The 12884-nt window shown below is 37.1% G+C and overlaps 1 protein-coding gene and 2 non-coding genes across 4 annotated transcripts in view; all 3 read left to right on the top strand.

Annotated features, from left to right (window-relative positions):
• EIF3A (eukaryotic translation initiation factor 3 subunit A) overlaps positions 1-12884 on the top strand; it is a 32346-nt gene that overhangs the window by 7651 nt on the left and 11811 nt on the right. For both annotated transcript variants that reach the window (XM_006048451.4, XM_025274107.3), the window contains 10 exons: positions 658-857; positions 2004-2212; positions 3958-4129; positions 7592-7696; positions 8282-8380; positions 9604-9720; positions 9982-10167; positions 10773-11120; positions 11555-11659; positions 11740-11853. In XM_006048451.4, the coding sequence (XP_006048513.3) occupies positions 658-857; positions 2004-2212; positions 3958-4129; positions 7592-7696; positions 8282-8380; positions 9604-9720; positions 9982-10167; positions 10773-11120; positions 11555-11659; positions 11740-11853 (1655 nt within the window). The remainder of the gene's footprint in view (positions 1-657; positions 858-2003; positions 2213-3957; positions 4130-7591; positions 7697-8281; positions 8381-9603; positions 9721-9981; positions 10168-10772; positions 11121-11554; positions 11660-11739; positions 11854-12884) is intronic.
• LOC112581684 lies at positions 8017-8146 on the top strand. The gene has a single exon (XR_003106303.1). It is a non-coding gene; the product is annotated as a small nucleolar RNA SNORA19 (small nucleolar RNA).
• Positions 9157-9286, top strand: LOC112581683. Its single transcript, XR_003106302.1, has one exon. It is a non-coding gene; the product is annotated as a small nucleolar RNA SNORA19 (small nucleolar RNA).

Below are 12884 nucleotides of genomic sequence, written 5' to 3'. Positions count from 1 at the left end.
GGAGTATTAGAATCTGTTTCGTTTTGCCCACGTGGCTAGCATTTAACACAAGTCAGCTAGGACCTTTTGATAACAGTTGAGATAAATATTAACTTGTAGTTAAACTGCATCCTTTTGTTTCAGGCCTATTGAAATAGAAATACTCTTTTTTTAAGGGATTGACAGGACATTCAAAGAAGTTATTTTAGTATTGCATGTATGATAGTAGAAAATTAATGTGTTTTAATGATAGAGCAAGTAGTTCATTTATACATCTGCACAATTGAAATTAGGTTACCACAGACCCCCAATTTGTAGTATTCAGTTTCAGTTAGTGCGGAAGCTTTGTTTTCTAGTGAATTAGGTAAGAGAGCTAATTGTATTTCAGACCAGAATTTTTTTGCTCTTTTAGGGTTTGAAGTGATAAGTGTTTGAAAGGTGAGTCCCTCTTAGACCTTAGCTCTCAGAACTATTTCAGTCATAGACCAGGACTGATGACTATGTCTAAAAGGTGCTCAGGGCACATGAAGTGAGTTACAACTGATCATTTCTCAAAACTGATGCTGAGTTTGATAAATCTTGTTAAGCTAACTGACCTTAATACATAAAATAGAACCTGTTTAAACACTAAGTTTATGGTGGAAAGTAACTAATATATTTTACAATTTATGCTTACAGCTTTCAAATTCTGCCTCCAGTACACCCGGAAGGCCGAATTCCGTAAGTTGTGTGACAACCTGAGAATGCACTTGTCTCAGATTCAACGCCACCACAACCAAAGCACAGCCATCAACCTTAATAACCCCGAGAGCCAGTCTATGCATTTGGAGACCAGGCTCGTTCAGCTGGACAGTGCTATCAGCATGGAATTGTGGCAGGTATGTTGCGAACTATTTTGGCTTTTCTTTGTAGTAATAATAACCCATATTACCTTTTTTTCCTCTTAATGAATATCTGCCTCTTGGTATCTCTTGGTTAATTTCAGTAGCTAGGTAACAGATTTGAGGTTGTCTCATGGAGAAGGAAGAGTTTGGGACAAGAAGTCTCAGTTGTTTTGGTTCTTGATGCCTGCTGTCAATTCCAAGCCAAATCATCTAATCTCTTTTTCAGACCTCAGTGCTCAAATTGTGGCTCAATGCCTGGAGAGTATGCATTTACAAAATTTTGTAAATAATTTCATGGTAGTTTTGTACTCTGTTTACCCGGATTTAAAAAAATCAGTTTGTCTTTCCATCTTATTTTAATAGTAATTGATTGTACTTTATAAAAGTATTGATGGCAACAGTTGAGAAATTACAAAGACAAACTTGTCCTTTACCACAGAGAGTTGGATAAATGCAGCACTAGACTGTCCCCTAGATTTCTCAGTGCTGCGTAGACTTAGTAAGCTTGCACAGTGAGTATCCTACATCAGAGATCTCGGTAGTGGGCATTTTGTTGTCCACATGGACTTTTTTACTCCAAGGATTCTGCAGACATTTTCTCATGAGTTATTTTTATATATTTGATTCCCCCACCAAATCTTACTGAAATTGCAGAGGAAGAAACTAAAAATTGGTAGTTTTCAGCCAATGAAAATGTGATCTCCTGCTCTCCCATATTTTCCTTTTCTGCAGGTACACCCTTAAGATACCTGAACTAAAGGAAAAAATTTTAATAGAAGACAAGTAAAACATGCCTAGTATGGAAAAAATGATAAGTGAAAGGAAGAAAATATTTATTCATTATCTTAACACTCAGAAATAGCCTTTATATTGTGTTTTATGTCCTTCCAGATTCTTTAAAAATATATTCCCCCAAGTGGTATGATACTCTTTAAGGGCACAGGCAGTCTAAGAAATTGTGTTAGTTTTCTGAGATATATCAGATAGTTAAATTATGAATAAAAAGAACCACACATGAAGGTATTTTATTTGCCATTTTTATTCTTAAATGTAATATATTTTAAGTTTCATAGATTTTTTTGTTGTTGTTTTTTTGTTTGTTTAGAATGTAATGACTGTAATTTATACCACTAATTTTAGGAAGCATTCAAAGCTGTGGAAGATATTCATGGGCTATTTTCCTTATCTAAAAAACCGCCCAAGCCTCAGTTGATGGCAAATTACTATAACAAAGTCTCAACTGTATTTTGGAAATCTGGAAATGCTCTTTTTCATGCGTCTACACTCCATCGTCTTTACCATTTATCTAGAGAGATGAGAAAGAATCTTACACAAGAAGAGATGCAAAGGTAAGAATCTTATTGTTGGATAGTATTGAGATATAAAAACTATCTTGTAAATGGCATGATAATATTAGATTAGGGTTCCCAGCTGCACTGTTGACATTTGGGGCTGGTTATTTCTTTGTCAGGGGACTGTGTGTTTAGGGTCTTTGGCAGCATCCCTGGTTTTCCCACTGGTTGCCAGTAGCATGCCTTCTAACTGTTAACTACCAAAAAATCTCAGTGGTATTCTTGGGCAGTATTCTTGGTCTTCGGTAGCTATCTTTTATCTGGTAACCAACCCTCCAATTGAGAAAATGGAATGTTAGGAAAGGCAGTGTTAAGGTATTAGCTTCCTTAACTGAGTGTAGGCATTTAGAATCTAGGAACTGATTAGACCCCCTCCCCCCAAAATGAGTACTTTTATCAAGTAACTTTTTCCCCCCAGCTATAAAACATTAACTCTGTAAATAATTGGCATGTGTATTTTTATGTAGATAGCCTATAACCTAACAATCTAAAGACTTTTATTTTTTTAGCATTACATACATACTTTCAGTCATGTTTGGTTTTTATTATACATTTTAGTTGGGTTTAGGCAACTCACATGCTGTTTCTTACTGGCAGACCATGTTATTTTGGTCTCTAACAGAAGTACGTACACCAAATTGTTTTTCTTAGCTTGTAAGCAGTGCATGAAACCAACTGAGTTTTTTCTAGTGTATATGGCAACCCACTCCAGTCTTCCTGCCTGGAGAATCTTAGACTGAGGAGCCTGGTGGACTGCAGTCCATGAGGGTTGCAAAGAGTTGGGACACGACTGAGCAACTAAAACTTGTACTTCTATATATATATATACACACACACACACACACACACACACACACACACACACACACACATATTTTTTGCCACATAGAGCATCATGTGGGATCTTAGTTTTCCAAGTAGGGATTGAACCTGTGCCTCCTACATTGGGAGCTCAGAGTTTTAACCACTGGGCCACCAGGAAAGTCCCTTAAAAAACTATTGAGGACAGTGTTCATTATGTCATTCACTATCTGTTATATATGTAATCCTTGTTTATTGGAATAAGGGAAAAAACTTGATTTTCTTTATTTCTATACTCTTCTGTTAGAAAATACTGTAAGAGTACTGTCATAATCATTAGGCTGTTTGGCTATATGTACATTATTTTCCTTAATCCTCCCAACACCTTGTGACTTAGAAAATTAAGTATCTTGCCTAAGGTTCCAGTTGGAAATGGTGAAGCTGAGATTCCAACTCTTGACTCGTGGGCTCCAGAGCCCGCAGTCCTTCGTGTCCTCCGGTGCTCTAAATTCACCCTGAGTTTTGTGTTTTAAGGAAGCTAACATTTAACTTTTGCCCTCAACTCCCATAATATGTTTTTGTGACTTTTCCCTCTTAAGTGTTTTTTCTTAGTTTTAAAATCTTCCCTAATAGTTTTTATAAGGAAGTAGGGGTATATGCAGATGTGTCTGTGTTGCATTCATCACAGTCTTTCTCTTTAGCTAGAAAACACTGACAGTAGTAAGTGGGTGGGTGAAGTTCTGTTTCTCCAAGGGTTCATTTTAGGATAATCCATTTCTTTTTTAATTAATCCCATGCTTTGATAAACACTTAGGAGGCCAGTTCATCGTGGTGGTATACATATTCTATCACTGGCATATTTTACTAGGTAATTAGAGAAGTATCTTTCTGCTTATCAAGTGACATTTGCAAATTTAACAGATTGTGACTTTGTTCTCCAGAATGTCTACTAGAGTCCTTTTGGCCACTCTTTCCATCCCTATTACCCCTGAGCGTACTGATATTGCGCGACTTCTGGATATGGACGGCATTATAGTTGAGAAACAGCGTCGCCTTGCAACCCTGCTAGGCCTGCAAGCCCCACCAACGCGAATTGGCCTTATTAACGATATGGTTGGTATAAGTTTTAGCACTCTTTAACAGCTTTGAACAGAATGCTCTATGATCAGGTTTTATAATTTATGATTAAATGCTGAGAATTCTGATGCATTGCCAGGGGATTCTGATGCATGGACAAGTTTGAGAAACATTGGTGTAAGTCAGCCCTGTGTTGAGGTGAGATGTTTTGTCTTGAATGAGCTGGAGTTAAATTGGATGCAGCAGACAAGACTCAGACTAACTTTGAGGAATAGCATGGGCCCCTTGATAAGGGAAGTATGAGGGGCAAGAACAGTCATGGCTTATTTCAGGGGCTGTAGGAAAAAATTAAGCTAATTGGTGTTAGAAATGTGATGATGAGTCCAGGAAAGCATGGAATTAGATTAGGCCCAGTTCTGGACAACTCAAGTGTTTCCAACTTTGTTTGCTTTAACTTTCATTGTATGTTACTAAGGCAGTGGTTCTTGGTTAGGGCTGTACACTGTAATTGTGTGTGAAGTCTTTTTGAAATGCAGATTTCTAGGTTTCACCCACTGCATATATTAACTTGATTTCAGAATATAGAGCCCAAGGTTTTGTATCTCACAGTGTTTTACACTGGACTCTAATTCAGTGGGAATTTATCATGTTAGTGTCTGTTACCTGCCAGGCAAGTGATAGTTAAATGGAATTTGTGCTCCAGAGGAGTTCGATTCACAGTAGTTTGACTTGGTGGTTACCGTGGTACACCTCTAGCAGATTACTTCAGGATCAGAGAAAAAAGAGGGACAGATGCTAGAGAAGATAGGCCTTATTCCTTCACTGGCAGGGTATATCAGTTTGGATAAAAGTTAATACACTTTGTATATGGTGATAGTTTTCTCTTGTAACCGTTCTCTGTTATAGTAGCAAGGCAAGTTCCCTTTGTGGTCAATTTTTCAAAAGAACTAACTTAACCTCTGAAATAGTATTTCTCTCTGAATGCCTTCATGTTTTATTGTGCTGCCATTTATAAAAACCAGCTTTGTGTGTTGGCATGTTTTTATGGGACTGAATTAGGATTGCTGCTGCCGCTAAGTTGCTTCAGTCGTGTACTACTCTGTGCGACGCCATAGACGGCAGCCCACCAGACTCCCCCTCCCTGAGATTCTCCAGGCAAGAACACTGGAATGGGTTGCCATTTCCTTCTCCAGTGCGTGAAAGTGAAGTCACTCAGTTGTGTCCGACTCTTAGCGACCCCATGGACTGCAGCCCACTAGGCTCCTCTGTCCATGGGATTTTCCAGGCAAGAGTACTGGAGTGGGTTGCCATTGCCGTCTCCTGAATTAGGATTAAACGTAATTAAATAAGAGATTGTATTTAGGAAGAGGTCTTAACTAGCAAATAAGTATTAAAAAAAATTGTTTTAAATACTGCAAAGTGTGCCTGATGGAAGTATTATCCATATCTCTTGAGCTCATGTAGCATACCTTAATGTTAAAGGTGATCAGTTATGATACTGATGCAGGAATCTGTTGGTGGGGTCAGGATCAGTAGGCAGGACATTCACGTTTGGGTCCTCATTGGACCCATAAATAAATGCCTATAAGAAGGCTTCTAGTTGGTGTCAGATGAATGGCTTAACTAGATGTCAGGAGGCATTTTATAAATCTTGAGTTCACTCTATGTACAAGGTCGAGACCTGAGTATTAGGTTTATGTAGCTAAATTCATAATCACCTAGATAATGATTCTAGTATCTCAGGAACAGACTCAAAAAGTTCCCAAGAGATTGTTAAGCTTGGGAAGCAAGTATACTTCAGTAGATGATGATAGCCTGTCTCAGTACATTCCTTATTTGGAGGGGGTGCTCAATGGAAAATCCAGAACATTCATTTATTTAAAATACAAGTACAGTTGATTCATAATGTGTTCATTTGCTGTACAGCAAAGTGATTTAATTTTATATACATTCGTTTTTATATTCTCTTCCATTGTGGCTTATCTTGGGATACTAAATATAATTGTGCTATTCAGTAGGAAATCTTATTTATCTATTCTGTGTGTAACAGTTTGCATCACTAAACCCCAACATCCCAGTCCATTCCCCTGCAAGCACAAGTCTGTCCTCTATGTCTGTGGGTCTGTTTCTGTCTCATAGTTTAGATTTCACATGAAAGCGATCGTATGGTATTTCTTTCTCTTTCTGATTTCACTTGGTATGATAATCACTAGTTGTATCTGTGTTGCAGCAAATGGTATTACTCCATTCTTTTTTTATGACTGAATAGTGTTCCACTGTGTGTGTGTGTTCTTCATCAGCTCATCTGTTGATGAACATTTAGGTTGTCTCCATGCCCTGGCTGTTGAGAAGAGTGCTGCTATTCACAGTAGTAGGGGTGCATGGATCTTTTTTGAATTATTTTTTCTGGGTCTATGCCCGGGAGAAGGATTGCTGGATCATGTGATAATTCTAATTTTAGTTTTCTGAGCAACCTCCTTACTGTTTTTGTTAGTGGCTGCCCCGATTTCCATTCCCATCAGCAGTGTAAGAGGGTTCCCTTTTCTCTATACCATGTCCAGGATTTGTTATTTATAGATTTCTTTTGCTAATGGCCATAGAATAGGTGACCGTTGGTGTTGATGAGTTTTTATCATTTCTTGATAGGTTTTGATGAGTTTTTATCATTTCTTTATCATTTCTTGATGAGTTTTTATCATTTCTTGATATAGGGACTGATGTCCCATAACCTGAGGACAGGTTATACAAGCTACATCTTTATTGTGCAAGGAAGTTCTATTCACATATCAACTTAAAATATGATTAAACTGTAACATACATTTTTAAAGTACATGTCCTAAGTATAATTGCGTAAATTCTCAAAAAGATTTTTCCATTCACCACTTTTTCCTATTTCCTCCAAGAGTAGCCACAGTCCTGATTTATAACACCACAGATTAATTTTGCCTGTTTGTGTATTTTATATTAAATTTAAATCTCACATAAATATGTGAAATTCTTCTCTTCATTGGTGAGATATATTCATGTATTGAATACAGTTGTTATTTTTTTGACTGTTTCTGTATATTATGTGAATCAGGGCCTGTTTTGTCCTGAGTTTTTTCTTTCGAGTTTGTGGCTTTCTGAGCAGTGTTGCTGTAATAACTTTTCTCTGACACAGCTATTTGTAAACTGGTATTTACTTTTTATTGATAATAAACTGATTTGTGTTGGCCACATGAATTGTCTTTGTACATATTTTGATTGTATTGATGAGTTTTTATTTCCTTTGTAAATTCCTGTGGGGTTTCACTGTAGAGAGCTGCATAATTTGGGGCAAGAGACTCAACATAGTGGTCCTGGATTTCTCTTTGGTAAATTTAGAGGTGGTTGAGGCTAGATAAATACCAGTCATTTCCCAGATCTCCAGTCTGATATTTTTATTTAATTTATAATCAATTCAGAATCCCAGTTACAAAATACCTTCAGCAGTTAATCCTTTTGTTTTGCTCACTGTAGGTCAGATTCAATGTGCTACAATATGTTGTCCCAGAAGTAAAAGACCTTTACAATTGGCTGGAAGTCGAATTTAACCCACTAAAACTCTGTGAGAGAGTCACAAAGGTAAGCTTTGGTTATGTTATCCTGTAGCCATCCCTGTTACAGTTTTTCATTGTATTTCCTTTTTTATTGGAATATAATTGCTTTACATTGTGTTCGTTTTTCTGATGTACAGTGAAGTAAATCGGCCATATGCATGCATATGTCTTCTTCTGTCTTGGACTTCCTTCCACCCTGGTCATCACAGAGCACCTGCTGAGCTTTATGCGTCACGGCTTCCCACTAGCTGTTTTCCACCCGGCAGTGTGTACTTGTCAGTCAGAACCTCCCAGTTAGTCCCGTATATGTCAACAGAGGAGTGTTATCCTATGGGTTCGAATTCGGTGCACATTTCATTGTCTTTTTTCTTTGTGTCAAGAGAAAAGATATTTCTGATGTGCTAAATAGACCTTTGGAGGTAAATTAGCAGCATGACTTAATTTAGCCATTGCTGTCAGTCACCTTCATACAAGGGTAAGTAGCTTCCTGTTACATTTTGTATTTCTTTGCATTGTGTGGTGATTTTGTCCGTGAAGAAAATGAAAAAGTATCACAAGTGTTTTAGTATTTATTGTAGAGAAAATATAACTCTTTTAATGGATTTTATAGGTTCTCAATTGGGTTAGGGAGCAACCTGAAAAGGAACCAGAGTTACAACAGTATGTTCCACAACTGCAGAACAACACCATACTCCGGCTTCTCCAGCAGGTAAAGATGGAAAAATGGATGTTTCATGGAACAGCTGGGAATGTTCCATTGATTGTTCTGATCACAAAACTAAAAAATTTAGAAATAGCCCAGAAAAAAGCTTCCTCAAATTCTAACCCTCACCAAAATTATTTATGTGTTTGATTTGAAAAATAGTTATTTTACATAATTCATAGCTGCTTTTGTCTCTTTTTGTTATTAAAGAGTTAGCCATGTACATCTTATTCCTTTTAATACCTATGTAGTTTTTCATTGTCTAAAAGTACCATGGTTTGTTTATTCAGACTATTGGTGGAAATTTTTTAGTTTTTTTGGCCATAATAAAAAGTTGAAATAGTGAACTTTACAAGTATCTTTGCATACTTCTGTAACTTTTGTAGCTAAGAAGTGGAGTTAGTCATAGTCCACACATGTAAAACTTTTAACAGATCCTCAGAGATTGAATTCATGGACCCTCCCACCAGTAGTGAAGAAAGCTTTTTTTCCTGCTAACACTAGTATTGTCAGTCTTTTAGTTTTTTTGGCAACCCTGTGGTATGTGGGATCTCAGTTTCCCAACCAGGGATGGATCCCATACCCCTCGCATTGGACGCGTGGATTCTTAACCACTTGACTGCTAGGGAAGTCCCAGTATTGTCAGTTTTTTGAATATTGCAGTTAGCTTTGTACTTAAGTTTGAATATTATGGTTTACAGTATGATTTAAATGATCCTGTTGTGTCTTCCATTGTTTCATTGGTGGTGGAGAGCGTTTACTGTATGTTAACTTCCATATTTGTGCACATGTCCTTGACCTGCTTTCTCTCTTGTGTGTGAGCAGTGTTATTTCTTCTGTGCTATACAAATAATTGAAGGCTAATTAGCAGTATAACTAAATAGTAATACTGCCAGTCTCCTTCAGACAAACAGTTTTATTAAATGTTCAGATAAATTAGGTAAGTAGCAGGTCTCTATCTACAAATATGTGACCATTTAGGGTTTTTTGTTTTTATGGAACTAGGATTTGAAAGGATTATGTGATGGTTTGAAATATGGCATAATCTTTTTATTAGCCTTGGATTTTAATTCTACCTCCAGCAGTGCATGTTTACATACTCGGAGCTTCAGTTTCTTTTCTTTGAAAAATAGGCTAACTTTCTAACTTTCTACTGCTCCACGAGACTCCACATAAGAATTGCTGAGTAAATGATAGCTATTATTACTAACCTTGTGTTTCTTATGCAGGTGGCACAAATTTATCAGAGCATTGAGTTTTCTCGTTTGACTTCTCTGGTTCCTTTTGTTGATGCTTTCCAACTGGAACGGGCCATAGTAGATGCAGCTCGGCACTGCGACCTGCAGGTAGGTGCTTCCAGGGGACACTGAGGTGGTGGAAGGCCTAAGAGGCCTAAAACACACACTCTCTGTTTCTCTGCTTTTGGTAGAGTGGCACTATTGTAAAGCTTTACTGAATTGAGGTTTCTAGCTTTGATATTTGACATTCTTCAGTTGATTTTTTTTTCTTAAATTCAGTTGAAATTTTAATCAAAGTTACTCATTCGTATAAAGACTTTATATTTGCATGTAGATTTAACTATTGATAATACTCTTCAATTTTCATAGGTTCGTATTGACCACACTTCTCGGACCCTTAGTTTTGGATCTGATTTGAATTATGCTACTCGAGAAGATGCTCCAATTGGTCCTCATCTGCAAAGCATGCCTTCAGAACAGATAAGGAATCAGCTGACTGCCATGTCCTCAGTGCTTGCGAAAGCACTTGAAGTCATTAAGCCAGCTCATATCCTGGTATGCATCTGTGGGAGAAATGGATGACGGAATTATGAGGGGCCCTTTAGGTCTTTCACAAAAAGGTTTGAAATGATATCTCAGAGAAGGGATTTATTATATATTTCCTCTTTAGTTGTGTTTGATACTTTTGATATTTTATTAAATATCTTTGTCAGATAACACAGATCATTGAGCTGCCTTCTGTGGGTCAGAATAAAAGGTTAAGGTGATCATAGGAGTACTGTGATGAGGGATAACAAACCACAGGTGATGACCCTCCACATAGGGAGTACTGTGATCATGCCTCTCCTTTCTGTTTAAGTTGTTTGTGAACTCTGTTAGTATTTTCTCCTTGGCTTGAACACTTTATAGTATACGTGGTTCGGATAAAAGTTGGCCTAGCAGATAAAGGATCTTCAGCTATGTCATTGCTGTTAAAGACTTTGAATAGTTGTAGCATCATAGTATTTGGTGCTAGAAACCAGTAGTTGAATAACGTCATCCTCTCTTTTTAAATGCAAATACATGTTAGGATAATACATTAGGAGTATGTAGCAATATTTTTGGTATTGGGTACTGTGCTATGTCACTTAAAACTATTTTTAATGCATTTGTTCTTGAAGCAAGAGAAAGAAGAACAGCATCAGTTGGCTGTTACTGCATACCTTAAAAATTCACGGAAAGAGCACCAGCGTATCTTGGCTCGCCGTCAGACAATTGAGGAAAGAAAAGAGCGGCTTGAGAGTCTGAATATTCAGCGTGAGAAAGAAGAACTGGAGCAGAGGGAAGCTGAACTCCAGAAAGTGCGGAAGGCTGAGGAAGAGAGGCTGAGACAGGAGGCAAAGGAGAGAGAGAAGGAGCGGATCTTACAAGAACATGAACAAATCAAGAAGAAAACTGTTCGTGAGCGTTTGGAGCAAATCAAGAAGACAGAACTGGGTGCCAAAGCATTCAAAGATATTGACATTGAAGTATGTAGCGTATTAATGCATTAAAATTCCAGTTTTCTTCAGGTCTCTTAGAAGCACAATTCACCATTTATTGGTTTACTTTGGGTTATTTGGTTATTTTGCACAGTTTGATTACAGCTATTCATAGTTCATTAGTTTATGAAATAAGCATTTGTTTTGGTGACTCCACAGTTTTTAGTCACTGTTGAAATGGAGTTTGGATACAGTAGAATACAGGAATAAGAAGTAGGTGTTACGATTACATTGTTTTTCCTCACAATCAAATAAGCCTTTTTAAAACATTTTTCTGTTGCCTGAATTTACCCATTGTAAGCATCTGCCCTTTTGAAATTAATTTAGGATCCATTTCTAGAAAGAAATGGTGCTCCATATTGACTGGTATGCACTTCTTTTATACTCTTATTAATTGTGGTACATTTCTGCTACTTTTTCAGGACCTTGAAGAATTGGATCCTGATTTCATCATGGCTAAACAGGTTGAACAACTGGAGAAAGAAAAGAAGGAACTTCAGGAACGCCTAAAGAATCAAGAAAAGAAGGTAAATGAAAGAACTGGTGAACTTTAACGTGCCAAGTTAAAAGATTTTTTTTTAACAACTTTTGTTTTCATGATACTCAGATTGACTACTTTGAAAGAGCTAAGCGTTTGGAAGAAATCCCCTTGATAAAGAGTGCTTACGAAGAACAGAGAATTAAAGACATGGATCTGTGGGAACAACAAGAAGAAGAAAGAGTAAGGCTTTAATTTAATTGTAATATTTTTAGACTGTAAGCAAGCTATAATAAAGCCAGTAATGGGAAAAGGGTTTCAAATTGATTTTTGCATTATTTCACCAGAAATTGTGCTTTAGTGGCTGTATACAAACAGGTCAGTAGACATTTACAAAACAGAGATTAAAAAATGAAACTTGTAAAGTACAAAGGGTAGCTGAACTTTATTTTTTTTTTTTTGAAAACTGCTTTATGGAGATAATAATTCACAAATTTAAAGTGTGCAGTCGACGTTTTTAGTATACAGAATTGGGCAACAATCTGATTTTAGAACATACTCCAAAGGAAACTTCATACCCATTAGCAGTCGCTCCATTTTCTCTCCACTCCTTCAGCAGCCACTTAGCTCCTTTCTGTCTCTAGGCTTGTCTGTTTTGGGTATTTCTTACAGATGGAGTCATATAGTCTGTGTGTGTGAGACTAACAGCTCCTTCAGGAGTTTTATTTGTTTATATGTGCTTAACATTACAAAAGCAACATTTGCAAATGCTTATAGTGGCCAAATTTGTAGTAAAAATGAGTGATCTCATTTTGGTTAAAAAAGTAACTGCAGGCAGGAGACAACATGTATCTGCTGGCGGCCTTCTCGTGGTTTCATTGGATTGTTGTCACTCTGGGCCTAGTGTTAACCATCTTTTCCAGTTTTCTTAGAAGTTGGAATTTGTGTGATAATTCTTTTAACACGAAATTAGAGAAAGCTTGAGAGGATTTGCTGCCTTTTTTTAAGTTAATTTATTGAAACAAAATTAAAAAAAATTTTTTTTGCTTGTGCCTCATGGCATTTGGGATTTTAGTTCCCTTGATCAGGGATCAAACCCACACTCCCTGGAGGGGCCAGAGAAATCCCTCCAGTTGCTTTTAAAGAAGAAAATACAGTAAATAATAAAGCCATGAAGTATTTGTTGTTTTATCACACACATTTTAGTTTTTCCTCCATAAATTTTGTGGTTGTCTTTGTTCAGTCTCTTAAGTCCTGTCCAACTCTTTGTGACC

Source organism: Bubalus bubalis, chromosome 23 (genome assembly GCF_019923935.1).
Source record: "Bubalus bubalis isolate 160015118507 breed Murrah chromosome 23, NDDB_SH_1, whole genome shotgun sequence".
Lineage (NCBI taxonomy): Eukaryota > Metazoa > Chordata > Mammalia > Artiodactyla > Bovidae > Bubalus > Bubalus bubalis.
This window is presented reverse-complemented; position numbering and strand designations above follow the sequence as displayed.